Raw genomic sequence first — 16763 nt, forward strand, 5'->3', positions numbered from 1 at the left:
CTCTGCTGCCCGACGGACCCCATTCAACCCTTTCCAGCGACCGGAGCACAGTACATATTTTCCCTCCGGGGACAGTTTATCTCTAAGAGCGGGGCAATCTGTAATGCCGAAAAAGGGAGGCGCAGCACAGCCGACGGGCCGCACTATTTCAGACTTCCTTATGAACAATACCTCTTCAAAGATGGCAGCAGCAACTAATCCTCCGTTTACCCCTGTTACTCAGGAAAACGGGAGCACAGAGCGGGATGATGCTTCCTCACACTCTGAAGCAATGATATCAACGGCTACTCTCACGAGGTCCCTACAAGAAACCTTTAAAGAGGAACTCTCCACCGCTATGCAGAGTATCTCATCCCAGTTACAAGACCTAGCACAGCGCACAAATAAACTGGAGGAAAAAATGGATGTTGTCTCTGACGCGCTGGAGGAGGATCAAGAAACTCTCAAGCGGCATACTGATCGCATTACTGAGCTAGAATTGAGATGTGAAGATTTTGAGAATAGGTCCAGAAGAAGCAACATACGAATTAGAGGACTCCCTGAACATGTCGTTGCCCTTAAAGATACAGCAGCAGCCCTCTTTGCGGCCCTTCTACCTGACCTGGATTCGGCCCTTCTTCATATTACAAGAATACACAGGGCGCTGGGCAAGCCAAGAGCTAATGATATGCCCAGAGATGTAATACTAAAGATGCATTATGAAGACACCCGTGATCAGATCTTGCTGGCAGCTAGAAACCACCCTATCTTACCCGGCCTCCCAGATTCAGTGCACATCTATGCAGACATTGCGCCCACTACATTGACCAGGAGAAGGGCCCTCAGGCCAATTACAACCTCCCTACAAGAAGCTCAGATTAAATACAAGTGGGGCTTCCCATTTGCTCTTATCTTTACATTTAAGTCTCAGCTCTATACCTGTCGGTCTCTGGAGGAAGGAACCCAAGCCCTGATTAAGGCTGGTATCTCACTATCTTCAGAGACATCTCCACTCCCACAGAGAAAACTCAGGCCAACAAGGGAATGGCAGAATCATCCCAGAACAAGAAGTCAAAACACTCGGGTCACCTGAATCGCATAACCCAGGATTTGACACCCTTAAAGTGATTTATGTGACTCTAGGTTATGTTAAGAGGCCAGTTGTTGAATATGCCCCGCTCTGAACCTAGGTCAACTACCTAGCAGTTAATGCTCGGTCTATTTGCAGTTGAATTACCTACTTTTGCATTATCCTGTACCCTTTTCCTTACCCACCCTTCTTCATTATTCCACCCTCCCCCCCCCCTTTTTTTTTTTTTTCCCTCTCTCTTCTTCTCCTCCCCTATCCCTCTTCCCCTTCCTTTCTCTCTCCCTCCCTCCCCTTATTATACAGCTAACCTTATATGATTCAAGGGTTGGGGTTCTGAGGGTTGCATCATGCTGCCCAACCCTGGCGACTTTTGGTGTCCTTCTTAATATGGGACCCCAGATCGCCATATCTTACGGGCTCAATGCCCTTTGGAAAACTTATGTTCTGTTCTGTGTTGACGTCTCCCCCCTGTTTGTCTCCTTCCCTCCGTTTCTGCATAGAGATTGTTGCTGCGATGGCGAGTTTGTGGGACGAGGTCGGGTGGAGGGTGATGATTTGCCTCTTATTAGCAGTGCTCACTTAATTAAGCATGTGTAGAGTGCTTTCCCATAATGTGAGGGGCTTCAACTCGCCTATAAAACGTAAAAAGGCCTTCCTCGATTATCAGAAACACAACCCAGATGTAATCTGTATTCAAGAAACCCATTTTTCCAATTCTTCCCATCCCAAATTCCTGGACGCACATTATTCAAAATTCTTCCTTTCAACCTGGGACCGCAAGACAAGAGGCGTGGCTATCCTAATTAAAAACAGCCTTCCATTCCAACCCACCAACACATACTCTGACCCTGAGGGCAGATTCATTATCCTGATGGGAACCTTGCAAGGTCTAAATATATGCATTGTTAATAGTTACCTGCCAACGGCCACTCAGACTCAAGTCATACGCTTAATCTTATCGAGGTTAGCTTCATTCTCTTATCATCATCTCATTTGGTGTGGCGACTTCAACCTCACTGTAAGCCCGTCGCTTGACAGCAGTTCATTAAATCGAGCAGACATATCAAAAACAGACAGGAAAAAGATCCTACAAATGCTGAAAGTAAATTGTTTGGCAGATATCTGGCGAGAGCTAAATGGCCCTCAGCGGGGATATACATATTTCTCTCCTGCACAAAAATCCTATTCCAGAATTGATTTACATCTCACATCTTCCAGAACTCTCCCCTCGGTTTTATACTCCCGGCATATTGTATCGTCTTGGTCAGACCATGATGCCGTCCTTTCTGTATTTAACTTTGCCATTACCTCTTCCAGACTCTTCAGGTGGAGACTGAATGAATCCTTGCTAGTAGACCCTTCGGTCTTATCCACTATAAAGGATGAGCTGAATCTATATTTCCAAACTAACAATACCGCAGACGTGTCCCCGGGAACTGTGTGGATGGCTCACAAAAAATTTATAACGGGGACTCTAATCAAAATTGCCTCTAACAAGAAAAAGCAAAGATCTGAACTACAATTGCAATTAGAAAATAAACTCTCAAAATTAGAACAAGCAAACCAAAACCTCCCCTCACTCTATCTAATTAAGAAAATTCGTGAAACTAAATTACAACTCAATACCATTTTAACAAATAGAACAGAAAGAGCCCTGGCATGGACTAAATCTACTTTTCACAAATATGCAAACAAACCAAGCAGCATGTTGGCCCGTAAACTTAGGAGTAGAGAGCTCCTGAATAATATCCCCTCCATTAAAGACCCTGCAGGCCATATCACTGCCCACCCAGACGCAATATATAAAACGTTTCAGCAATATTATCAAAATCTATACTCCCTCCCGCAACCCCCTTCCCCAACTCGCATTCAGAATTTCCTCAAAGACTTGACATTACCGAAAGTCCCGAATTCAGATATGGCATTTCTTCAAGCGCCAATCAGCTATGATGAAATAAAGGCAACAATTAAGAATTTAAAAAAAAATAAGGCTCCGGGGCCTGATGGGCTCACGGCACAGTACTACAAAAAATTTGACAGTCTACTCATTCCTCATATACAAAATTTTTGTAATGCCTTACTAAATGGTGCTCAAATGCCACCTGAATTCTACATAGCCCACGTAACTGTAATTCCAAAACCGAAGAAGGATCATCTCTACCCCAAAAACTATAGGCCTATTTCATTGCTAAATGTAGATTTAAAAATTTTTACATCTATAATCACAGCTAGAATAAATAAAATATTGCCCACCCTAATCCACCGGGACCAGGTAGGGTTTATCCCCAGAAGACAGGGCCCAGACAATATTAGGAGGAACCTTAATTTAATACACTCGGCTAGCCACTCCAAGCAATCCCTACTCTTGTTAGCACTCGATATAGAGAAGGCCTTCGACTCAGTGTCATGGTCATACTTGTTCGAGGTCCTCGCAAAGTTTGGCTTTCCGAGTAGTTTTACCTCCTGCCTTAAACTTCTGTACGACCACCCCACAGCCTATCTGAAATTACCCTCAAATCACCCTACCCCTATTAACATTCAACGTGGCACCAGGCAAGGATGTCCGCTCTCCCCAGCTTTATTCGCCCTTGCTATGGAGCCACTGGCAGAGGCTATTAGAGCCAACCCCAATATTAATGGACCTACAATTAGAGGCGACCAATACAAGGCTAGCCTTTTTGCGGATGACCTGCTGTTGTCCTTAGTCAATCCCACAATTACACTCCCGAACCTTTTTGTCGCTCTACATGAATTTGAATTGGTCTCGGGCCTTAAGATTAATGTCGACAAATCTGAAGCCCTGTTCATTAATACCCCCAGGGACACACAAAATAACATAACAGCGCAATTCAAATTTACTAGAAATGAGCAGTACTTAACCTACCTCGGCATCAATATAACCTCCCATAGGTCGACTTTATTTAAATGGAACTATGCCCCATTAATCAGAAATCTCAAATCGGACCTTACCAAATGGTCATCTATGTCCTTGTCCTGGTTGGGTAGACTTCACGCCATTAAGATGGTTTCCTTACCACGATTTCTGTATGTTTTCAGATCTCTACCCATTCCTCTCCCTGCCAAAACGTTACTAGATATCCATAACACAATTTCTAAATTTATATGGCAGGGGAAAAGGCCTAGGATAAGACTTAAAACTATGTTTATTAGCAGAAGACGAGGAGGTTTGTCTCTACCTAATTTCATTTTATACTATAGAGCGGCTCAATTAGCCCAACTGATAAGTGCTAATGCGGACAAACACAACACACCTAGATGGGTGGATCTCGAATCCCATCTCCTGACCCCATTTAGCTTACCGGGCCTTATGTGGTCGTTGCAAAGACCCCCGAAAGGGATCCATACCTCAGCTCCTTTTACATTTCACTCTTTGATGTTATGGAGGAAAGAAAGATTTAAACATTCCCTACAATCCAAAACTTCCTTATTGACGCATATTTTCCATAATCCAGCTTTCCCGCCAGGGTTGGAGCCTCGCTCCTTCCACTGGTGGGTTTCTAGGGGTTTAATTACCCTTAAACATCTTACTTCACCATTTAACATTCTACTTACTAAGCAGGAGTTCATCCAAAAATACTCCCCACCAAACTCTGAAATATTGCGTATCATCCAAATTTTTCACTTTGCCGAACAAATATTGGGACATGGTGTCACCCACCGCCCATCGGGATATGAGCAAATATGTTTAAATGACCCACTGGGCAGGGGAACTATCTCTTTAATATATTCGAATTTGAACGCAACACCAGAGGATGAAAAATTAAAATATATGATACAATGGGAAGGTGACTTTAATAAGACAATGTCCCCATTGGAGTGGCAAAAATGTTGTTGCTCTCTTACTAAGGGCAGTCTCCAAACCTCTATAGTAGAAACATCCATCAAACTCCTACATAGAACATATTTAGTTCCGAGCAAGCTACATGTTATTTACCCAAACTTATCGGATCGGTGTTTCAGAGGGTGTGGTGCCCTGGGCGATCTGAAGCACACGTGGTGGGACTGTCCGGTGGTTTCCACCTTTTGGTCTAAGATCAAATCTATTGTAGAGGAATTATATGGTGGGGCGATCCAGTTAGATCCAACGGTGTTCCTGCTGGGGGCCAGACACCCGGGCTTCTCCAACAGGCTCCATAATTTAGTCAATCAACTGTTCCTCGCCGCTAAGTTACACATAGCAATGAAATGGAAAACAACTACCCTATCTCTTTCCTCAGTAATTGACAAGATGAACACTATCATGCTATGTGAACGATTACAAGCTACAAGAGAGGACTCTTGGGAGCATTACTTTCGTTTATGGAGACCGTGGATTGAAAGGAACCCTAGCAGTAATCTTGACCAAGTCTTAACACTATCTATATGAGACCAATTTAACATCCGATAATTTTTGTCGGGCCCGCTCCCTGTACCTGACCATTGATTGACTGATTAGTAATACCCTGATGCAGCAATAGATCTCTTACTCCCCCCCTCCCCTCTTGTCTCCTCCAACTACCTGTCTTTGTCTATGTGTATAATTGTATTGTTTAAAAACCGTTAGAATTAATCCGGAATTTGATTATATTCATGTAAATTCCCCTGCGTGGGATTTTGTTGTGAAGCTTTCTTAAATTTTCTTGGAAAAATAAAAACTTGTTGAAACTAAAAGCCCTTCAGGAAAGGGTTAGTGAAGTCTTAGTGAGTCTGAGGTATCTCAGGAGCCTCAGGTGTGTCAGGGCCAATTGGTGTCTGCTGTCGTGCAGAGCAGTCGGTGAGTTGCAGAGCATGGCCTGTGTAAAGGAACACAGGACAGAGCAGAGCCAATAGGCCTGGCACCCACAGCGTATAGACGGGTGCTGTGATCCGCAGGAACTGATCAAAGGAGGACTGGCATGTGTCATGGCTGCAGACAGGATGTCAAGGTCTGTGTACGGCTGTGAGTAGGGACTGTGATACAGCAGTGCAGGACACCCACGGGAACTAGTCAGAGGAGGACTGGCATGTGTAGTGCCTGCGACATGTAATGCTGTGTGAATAGAGAATTTGATATGGCGCGCATACACCCACGGGAAGTAGTCAGAGGAGGACTGGCGTGTGTAGTGCCTGCGACATGTAATGCTGTGTGAATAGAGACTTTGATATGGCGTGCATACACCCACGGGAACTAGTCAGAGGAGGACTGGCGTGTGTAGTGCCTGCGACATGTAATGCTGTGTGAATAGAGACTTTGATATGGCGCGCATACACCCACGGGAAGTAGTCAGAGGAGGACTGGCATGTGTAGTGCCTGCGACATGTAATGCTGTGTGAATAGAGACTTTGATATGGCGCGCATACACCCACAGGATATAGACAGAGGAGGACTGGCGTGTGTAGTGTCTGCGGCATGTAATGCTGTGTGAATAGAGACTTTGATATGGTGTGCATACACCCACGGGAACTAGTCAGAGGAGGACTGGCGTGTGTAGTGCCTGTGACATGTAATGCTGTGTGAATAGAGACTTTGATATGGCGCACATACACCCACGCTAAGTAGTCAGAGGAGGACTGGCGTGTGTAGTGCCTGCGACATGTAATGCTGTGTGAATAGAGACTTTGATACGGCGCGCATACACCCACGGGAAGTAGTCAGAAGAGGACTGGCATGTGTAGTGCCTGCGACATGTAATGCTGTGTGAATAGAGACTTTGATATGGCGCGCATACACCCACGGGATATAATCAGAGGACTGGCGTGTGTAGTGCCTGCGGCATGTAATGCTGTGTGAAAAGAGACTTTGATATGGCGTGCATACACCCATGGGAACTAGTCAGAGGAGGACTGGCGTGTGTAGTGCCTGTGACATGTAATGCTGTGTGAATAGAGACTTTGATATGGCACGCATACACCCACGGGAAGTAGTCAGAGGAGGACTGGCGTGTGTAGTGCCTGCAACATGTAATGCTGTGTGAATAAAGACTTTGATATGGCACGCATACACCCATGGGAACTAGTCAGAGGAGGACTGGTGTGTGTAGTGCCTGTGACATGTAATGCTGTGTGAATAGAGACTTTGATATGGTGCGCATACAACCACGGGAAGTAGTCAGAGGAGGACTGGCATGTGTAGTGTCTGTACAAATGAAGGAAGCAGTATAATATGTGATTGCAAATGGTGAAATGGACACTAATTACGCACTGAAGTTATATGCACTTGTGTGAAGTGGGCCCTTTTAATGCTGTGAGGAAACACATTAAAGACGTTTTATGTTTGAACTTTGTGGGTCCCTGTCTCATGTCTGCATACGGTGCTACCGCTGCACTACATGTTGAACAGTGAGGAATACTATTATACTCATTCAAGATTCATTCACAATATGAAAACTTGAATCCATAAAGAATTCACAACCAGATATTTACTTCTGATTCAGAGTGTAACAAGTTAGCAAAACAGACAATCATCGAATTAAAGTCCAAAATTGATAGATAATCTAATGTACTATGGCAATCCTGGGTCTATTTTTGAACTGGATCAATACCCAAGTAATTGTGTCTCCTTCTTGAGCTGGAGCTGGGAGATTACTCATCAGTTTAATTTGATTTCTTTGTATTTGTTTAAGGACGTGACCTAAAGAACATATTTGATTGAGTTTCCATTATATTAAAGAGGCCTTTGGTATTGTGTGGTGAAAACATTGTAAGAAAAATTCTACTTTTTGGGTTTTTTTTGTACAAATCCTGAGAGTTATTTCAGGTTATTTTATCAGTACTGTTTTGTTAAAGGTTCTGCATTTTGTTTCCAGAAAAAGTGCCTTTCTCAATCAGTGATTGGTGCAGCAATATTAGATGCAGCTCTTGACCAAGAGGAGCTATAGTTCTTATTTTTACTTAAAAAAATTAAAAAATGCTTATATCTATTCAATGAGAAGAATAGACCGTTTACAGACAAAGGCTGAGTACATAAAGATCCTTGATCCAGAGACATAATAAGCATTTTTTATTCCATGACGCGTTTCAGTATTTTCCCTTTTGATGTTTTTTACACTTGATAAAGATGCCAGTCATGGAATAAAAAACACTTTTTATGTCTCTGGATCGAGGATCTTTATTTCAGTAGTGCAGCCTTAAACAGCCTCTTCTTGTCCAGTTTTCTGGTGGAGGTTAGGTGAGTGTATTACCTGGAACTATTGTATTTTATATAAGGGTACCACCATGTGGACTGGTGCTCTGTTTCTCTACAGTTTCTAACTACAGTGCCTTGCGAAAATATTCGGCCCCCTGGAACTTTTCAACCTTTTCCCACATATCATGCTTCAAACATAAAGATACCAAATGTAAATTTTTGGTGCAGAATCAACAATAAGTGAAACACAATTGTGAAGTTGAACGAAATTTAATGGTAATTTTAATTTTTTGTGGAAATTCAAAAACTGAAAAGTGGGGCGTGCAATATTATTCGGCCCCTTTTACTTTCAGTGCAGCAAACTCACTCCAGAAGTTCATTGTGGATCTCTGAATGATCCAATGTTGTCCTTAATGCCTAATGAAGAAAAAATAATCCACCTGTGTGTAATCAAGTCTCCGTATAAATGCACCTGCTCTGTGATAGTCTCAGGGTTCTGTTTGAAGCACAGAGAGCATCATGAAGACAAAGGAACACAACAGTCAGGTCCGTGATACTGTTGTGGAGAAGTTTAAAGCCGGATTTGGATACAAAATGATTTCCAAAACTTTAAGCATCCCAAGGAGCAATGTGCAAGCGATCATATTGAAATGGAAGGAGTATCATACCTCTGCAAATCTACCAAGACCCGGCCGTCCCTCTAAACTTTCATCTCAAACAAGGAGAAGACTGATCAGAGATGCAGCCAAGAGGCCTATGATCACTCTGGATGAACTGCAGAGATCTACAGCTGAGGTGGGACAGTCTGTCCATAGGACAAAAATCAGTCGTACACTGCATAAATCTGGCCTTTATAGAAGAGTGGCAAGAAGAAAGCCATTTCTCAAAGATATCCATAAAAAGTGTTGTTTAAATTTTGCAACAAGCTACCTGGGAGACACACCAAACATGTGGAAGAAGGTGCTCTGGTCAGATGAAACCAAAATCTAACTTTTTGGTAACAATGCCAAACAATATGTTTGGCGTAAAGGCAACACAGCTCATCACCCTGAACACACCATCCCCACTGTCAAACATGGTGGTGGCAGCATCATGGTTTGGGCCTGCTTTTCTTCAGCAGGGACAGGGAAGATGGTTAAAATTCATGGGAAGATGGATGGAGCCAAATACAGGACCATTCTTGTAGAAAACCTGTTGGAGTCTGCAAAGGCCTGAGACTGGGACGGAGATTTGTCTTCCAACAAGACAATGATCCCAAACATAAAGCAAAATCTACAATTGAAAGGTTTACAAATAAACGTATCCAGGTGTTAGAATGGCCAAGTCAAGTCCAGACCTCAATCCAATCGAGAATCTGTGAAAAGAGCTGAAAACTGCTGTTCACAAACGATCTCCATCAAACCTCACTGAGCTCGAGCTGTTTGCCAAGGAGGAATGGGCAAGAATTTCAGTCTCTCGATGTACAAAACTGATAGAGACATACCCCAAGCGGCTTCCAGCTGTATTCGCAGTAAAAGATGGCGCAACAAAGTATTAAGTTAAAGGGGCCGGAAAATATTGCACCCCCACTTTTCAGTTTTTGAATTTCCACAAAAATTTAAAATAAACAATAAATTTCGTTCAACTTCACAATTGTGTTCCACTTCTTCACCAAAAATTTTCATTTGGTATCTTTATGTTTGAAGCGTGATATGTGGGAAAAGGTTGAAAAGTTCCAGGGGGGTGAATACTTTCGCGAGGCATTATATTTATATTCAAGAACACCCTCCTTACCAACTCTATCCAGCTGTGATCTCTTGGAAAGGTAGGTTACAAACCCTTAACCCCTTTCTGGCATTGGACGTACTATCCCGTCGAGGTGGGGTGGGCCCGTATGACCACTGACGGGATAGTACGTCATATGCGATCGGCCGGGTGTCAGCTGACTATCGCAGCTGACATCTGGCACTATGTGCCAGGAGCGGTCAAGGACCGCCTCCAGCACATTAACCCCCGGCACACTGCGATCAAACATGATCGCAGTGTTCCGACGGTATAGGGAAGCATCGCGCAGGGAGGGGGCTCCCTGCGTGCTTCCCTGAGACCCCCGGAGCAACGCGATGTGATCACGTTGCTCCGAGGGTCTCTTACCTCCTCCTCCCTGCGGCAGGCCCGGATCCAAGATGGCTGTGGCATCCGGGTCCTGCAGGGAGGTGGCTTCACAGCGCCTGCTCAGAGCAGGCGCCGGGAAGCCTCCAGGATCTGTGCACTTCAGATCGCCAATCTGACACAGTGCACAGCAAAGTGTCAGATCGGTGATCTTACACTATAACATCATGCCCCCCCGGGGCAATGTTATAGTGTAAAAAAAAAAAATTTTCACGTGTAAAAAAAAAATAAAAATTCCCCCAAAAAATGCAAAAAAAATAAAATATATTGTTCCTATAAATACATTTCTTTATCTAAATAAAAAAAAAAAATAAAAGTACACATATTTAGTATCGCCGCGTCCGTAGTGACCCGACCTATAAAACTGTCCCACTAGTTAACCCCTTCAGTTAACACCGTAAAAAAAAAAAAAAAAAAACGAGGCAAAAAACAACGCTTTATAATCATACCACCAAATAAAAAGTGGAACAACACGCGATCAAAAAGACGGATATAAATATCCATGGTACCACTGAAAACGTCATCTTGTCCCGCAAAAAAGGAGATGCCATACAGCATCATCAAAGAACAAAATAAAAAAGTTATAGTCCTCAGAATAAAGCGATGCAAAAATATTTTTTTTTTCTATAAAATAGTTTTTATCGTATAAAAGCGCCAAAACATAAAAAAATGATATAAATGAGGTATCGCTGTAATCGTACTGACCCGAAGAATAAAACTGTTTTATCAATTTTACCAATTGCGGAACGGTATAAACGCCTCCCCCAAAAGAAATTCATGAATAGCTGGTTTTTGGTCATTCTGCCTCACAAAAATCGGAATAAAAAGCGATAAAAAAATTTCACGTGCCCGAAAATGTTACCAATAAAAACGTCAACTCGTCCCGCAAAAAACAAGACCTGACATGACTCTGTGGACCAAAATATGGAAAAATTATAGCTTTCAAAATGTGGTAACGCAAAAAATATTTTTTGCAATAAAAAGCGTCTTTCAGTGTGTGACGGCTGCCAATCATAAAAATCGGCTAAAAAACCCGCTATTAAAGTAAATCAAACCCCCCTTCATCACCCCCTTAGTTAGTGAAAAATTGAAAAATTAAACAAATGTATTTATTTCCATTTTCCCATTAGGGTTAGGGCTAGGGTTAGGGCTAGGAATAGGGCTAGGGTTAGGGCTAAGGTTAGGGCTAGGGTTAGGGTTGGGGCTAGGGTTAAGGCTACAGTTAGGGTTGGGGCTAAAGTTAGGGTTAGGGTTGGGGCTAAAGTTAGGGTTAGAGTTTGGATTACATTTACGGTTGGGAATAGGGTTGGGATTAGGGTTAGGGGTGTGTCAGGGTTAGGGGTGTGGTTAGGGTTACAGTTGGGATTAGGGTTAGGGATGTGTTTGGATTAGGGTTTCCGTTATAATTGGGGTTTTTTCACTGTTTAGGCACATCAGGGGCTCTCCAAATGCAACATGGCATCCAATCTCAATTCCAGCCAATTCTGCGTTGAAAAAGTAAAACAGTGCTCCTTCCCTTCCGAGCTCTCCCGTGCGCCCAAACAACTTTTGGGGTCCAATTTCTCCTGTTACCCTTGGGAAAATACAAAACTGGGGGCTAAAAAATAATTTTTGTGGAAAAAAAAAGATTTTTTATTTTCACGGCTCTGCGTTATAAACTGTAGTGAAACACTTTGGGGGTTCAAAGTTCTCACAACACATCTAGATAAGTTCCTTGGGGGGTCTAGTTTCCAATATGGGGTCACTTGTGGGGGGTTTCTACTGTTTAGGTACATTAGGGGCTCTGCAAATGCAATGTGATGCCTGCAGACCAATCCATCTAAGTCTGCATTCCAAATGACGCTCCTTCCCTTCCGAGCTCTGCCATGTGCTCAAACGGTGGTTCCCCCCCCACACATGGGGTATCAGCATACTCAGGACAAATTGGACAACAACTTTTGCCATCTAATTTCAACTGTTACCCTTGGAAAAATACAAAACTTGGGGCTAAAATATAATTTTTGTGGAAAAAAAAAATAATTTTTATTTTCATGGCTCTGCGTTATGAACTGTAGTGAAACACTTGGGGTTCAAAGCTCTCACAACACATCTAGATGAGTTCCTTAGGGGGTCTACTTTCCAAAATGGTGTCACTTGTGGGGGGTTTCAATGTTTAGGCACATCAGTGGCTCTCCAAACACAACATGGCGTCCCATCTCTATTCCTGTCAATTTTGCATTGAATAGTCAAACGGCGCTCCTTCCCTTCTGAGCTCTCCCATGCGCCTAAACAGTGGTTTACCCCCACATATGGGGTAACAGCGTACTCAGGACAAATTGTACAACAACTTTTGGGGTCCAATTTCTTCTCTTACCCTTGGGAAAATAAAAAATCGGGGGAGAAAATATCATTTTTGTGAAAAAATATGATTTTTTATTTTTACGGCTCTGCATTATAAACTTCTGTGAATCACTTAATGGGTCAAAGTGCTCACCACACATCTAGATAAGTTCCTTAGGGGGTCTACTTTCCAAAATGGTGTCATTTGTGGGGGGTTTCAATGTTTAGGTACATCAGGGGCTCTCCAAACGCAACATGGCTGTTGTGAATTCTGCTTTTGGGTTCCCTCCGGTGGTGGTAGGTGGTAATGCAGTTGTCCCTGAGTTGCAGTCCTGGTCAGGTGTTTCTGCTGATTGCAGTTCTGACTGGGGTATTTAGGTGTGCAGGATCCATTAGTCCTTGCCAGTTGTCAATTGTTGTTGGGAGGTGTTGGACCTCTGCCTGGTTCCTCCTGCCTTTCTGCCAAATCAGCAAAGATAAGTGTCTGTTTTTTTTTTCTGTGGCACACATGCTGTGTGCTTCATGATTCAGTGCTATTCTTTTGTGTTTTCTTGTCCAGCTTAGATTGTGTCAGTATTTTCTCAGTCTTGTTGGATTCTCTGGAGTGGCAGATATACATTCCATGTCTTTAGTTAGATTGTGGAACTTTTTGTATTATCTGCTGTGGATATTTTTGGAAGGGTTTTAATACTGACCGCTTAGTATTCTGTCCTATCCTTTCCTATTTAGCTAGAGTGGCCTCTTTTGCTAAATCTTGTTTTCTGCCTGCGTGTGTCTTTTCTTCTCCTACTCACAGTCAATATTCGTGGGGGCTGCCTATATTTGGGGTTCTGCTCTGAGGCAAGGTAGTATTCCTATTTCCATCTATAGGGGTATTTAGTCCTCCGGCTGTGTCGAGGTGTCTAGGGTTTGTTAGGCACACCCCACGGCTACTTCTAGTTGCGGTGTTAGTTCAGGATCTGCGGTCAGTATAGTTTCCACCTACTCCAGAGAAAGTTTCATGCGGCTCAAAGGTCAACGTATCATAACACATGGCGTCCCATCTCAATTCCAGTCAATTTTGCATTGAAAAGTCAAATGGCGCTCCTTCGCTTCCGAGCTCTACCATGCGCCCAAACAGTGGTTTACCCCCACATATGGGGTATCGGCGTACTCAGGACAAATTGTAAAACAACTTTTGTGGTCCATTTTCTCCTGTTACCCTTGGTAAAATAAAACAAATAGGAGCTGAAATAAATTTTTTGTGAAAAAAAGTTAAATGTTCATTTTTATTTAAACATTCCAAAAATTCCTGTGAAACACCTGAAGGGTTAATAAACTTCTTGAATGTGGTTTTGAGCACCTTGAGGGGTGCAGTTTTTAGAATGGTGTCACACTTGGTTATTTTCTATCATATAGACCCCTCAAAATGACTTCAAATGAGATGTGGTCCCTAAAAAAAAATGGTGTTGTAAAAATTAGAAATTGCTGGTCAACTTTTAACCCTTATAACTCCTTAACAAAAAAAAATTTTGGTTCCAAAATTGTGCTGATGTAAAGTAGACATGTGGGAAATGTTACTTATTAAGTATATTGTGTGACATATCTCTGATTTTATTGCATAAAAATTCTAAGATGGAAAATTGCAAAATTTTCGCCAAATTTCCGTTTTTTTTTCACAAATAAACACAGGTAATATCAAAGAAATGTTATCACTGTCATGAAGTACAATATGTCATGAGAAAACAGTGTCAGAATCACTGGGATCTGTTGAAGCGTTCCAAAGTTATAACCTCATAAAGGGACAGTGGTCAGAATTGTAAAAATTTGCCCTGTCATTAACGTGCAAACCACCCTTGGGGGCAAAGGGGTTAAAAGGGTAATCCCATCTCCAAGATCATATCCTATTATGTAGTAGGCGTAAGAATAATAATATTGGCAAATACCTCCAATTAAGAATTTTGCATAGTTCTTCTGATAAGCTATGTCTCTTACCCCATGTGCAGAGAATTGTAGTATGTTTAACTTTTTTTGGCAGGTCGTGAAAGAAAGAATGTCATAGTATTCAAAGGATACATAAGAAATTGGGTCATCACAAGTAAATAATACTGTATAAATCATTACAAATTATAGGGGTCTTCCCAGAAACGGAGATGTCATTGCTGGGAAAAAACACTCCGCTGTCCGATGGGCGAGGAGTGAGAGGGTAAACTCTGGGGAAAGGAGAGAGAACAAACAAGTCGTGTCAGTACAACATATAGAAATAAGGAAACATATACACCCCATCCCGATTCTGCCCTAAATCCTAAGAGTGCGGAGACTGTAAGGCCACGTTCACACTTTGCGGCCTGCTCTGCGGGTTAATCCCGCAGCGGAATTGATAAATCTGCAGTGCAAAACCGCTGCGGTTATCCCAGCAGATTTATCGCGGTTTGTTCCGCGGTTTCCGCTGCGGGATTACTCCTATACTATTGATGCTGCATATGCAGCAATATGCAGCATCAATAGTAATGTAAAAAATAATAAAAATTGGCTATACTCACCCTCTGACGTCGCGATCTCCTCGGTGCTGCAGGCGGCTGTGCCGACAAGGAACTTCGTGACGTCACGGTCATGTGACCACGGCGTCATCACGGTCATGTGACCGCGGCGTCATCACGGTCATGTGACCGCGACGTCACCACGGTCATGTGACCGCGACGTCACCACAGGTCCTGCAAGCACAGCAACTGAGACCGGACGCCGCGGGCAGCGCTGAGAGGTGAGTATAGCATTATTTTTTATTTTCTTTTTTTTTTACACCAAAATATGGTTCCCAGGGCCTGGAGGAGAGTCTCCTCTCCTCCACCCCGGGTACCATCGGCACATTATCCGCTTAACTTCCCGCAACGTGGGCACAGCCCCATGCGGAAAGTGAGTGGATCAATGCATTTCTATGGGTGCAGAATCGCTGCGATTCTGCACCAAGAAGTGACATGCTCCTTCTTTTTTTCCGCAGAAAAGCCGTGCGGCTTTTTCCGCGGAAATCCGCAGCGTGGGCACAGCAGGTTTTGTTTTCCATAGGGTAACATTGTACTGTACCCTGCATGGAAAACTGCTGCGGATCCGCAGTGTCAAATCCGCTGCGGATCTGCGGCAAAACCCGCAAAGTGTGAACATAGCCTAAGGCCGAGAGTGGAAATGACGGAGGAATCGGCTGCAGCAAAATCCGCATTGGAGCACAGTGCCATCTGCAAAAAGCGCAGAGATGATTGGAGACCAGAAATAAACCAGAGCCAAAAAAATAAATAAAAGCCCTATTTGGCTGAAAAGCTTTTAATGTGCTTTTAATATTTTTAATAAACAAGACACAAACACAGAGGAGGCCAGGGGCGCTTTGATGGGCAGGTGTGTCAGTCTGCTGGTCCCAGTATAGTAACCGCACTGGAGGTCGTCAGTAATTATAAGGTCTGTGCCTCTGCATCACCCTGAAAAATCAAATCAAGGCACAAAATAGAGAGTCTTGGAAGTTTACCCCTTAATTCCTCATCCTACGAATGGAGGGTAAAAGGACACGTGGAGACACGGCGAGACGTCTCACCTGTGCTCAGACTCCTTGCTGAGGAAATTATCCAGCTTCGGGCCATGTCGTCCCAGTGGGTCATCCGGGATCATGAAAATGTCCCCAACAAATGTGAACTGTAATAATCTGAAGAGATAGAAAAAACACGAAACTGAGAAATCTGCGGAGTCCACACCGAGACACTAGCGTCCGGTAACGGCACAGGGCCGGGTACAATATCTGCTGATCACGCTCGGATCCTCTGCCCACCCGCCTCCTCTGCCCGCCCACCTCTGGGTGCAGAGTGAGCAGAGGAGGTATAACCCTGACTGCAGCAGAGGTAACACTGTGCAGGATCCGCAGCACGGAGGCGGCGGGGCACTACATCCATTCTCAGGATCAGTAAGCGCTGACGTATCCGATCAATATCCCACCAATTACTAAAATGAAAAAACCTCGGATCTCCGCACCCAGAGAACAAGGAGCACCGACCTTTCCTTTATAATCTTGGTCCATGCCAGAGATTCCACCACAAACTCTCGGAGATTGTCATTTGTGACTATGATTCCTCCCGTCTTTTCAGCCAAGTGCAGCAGGAACCT

The 16763-nt window shown here is 43.5% G+C and overlaps 1 protein-coding gene across 1 annotated transcript in view; it reads right to left on the reverse strand.

The window, feature by feature from the left end:
* Positions 1 to 14615: 14615 nt before the first annotated feature.
* Positions 14616 to 16763, reverse strand: part of LOC143785118 (NEDD4-binding protein 1-like) — a 65544-nt gene continuing 63396 nt past the window's right edge. Inside the window, exons 6-8 of the mRNA XM_077273794.1 lie at positions 16654 to 16761; positions 16201 to 16308; positions 14616 to 14833 (exon numbers count right to left, since the gene is read on the reverse strand). Of these exons, the coding sequence (XP_077129909.1) occupies positions 14713 to 14833; positions 16201 to 16308; positions 16654 to 16761 (337 nt within the window). The 3' untranslated portion in view covers positions 14616 to 14712. The remainder of the gene's footprint in view (positions 14834 to 16200; positions 16309 to 16653; positions 16762 to 16763) is intronic.

The sequence above is a fragment of the Ranitomeya variabilis genome, chromosome 7 (assembly GCF_051348905.1).
Source record: "Ranitomeya variabilis isolate aRanVar5 chromosome 7, aRanVar5.hap1, whole genome shotgun sequence".
NCBI classification, from domain to species: domain Eukaryota; kingdom Metazoa; phylum Chordata; class Amphibia; order Anura; family Dendrobatidae; genus Ranitomeya; species Ranitomeya variabilis.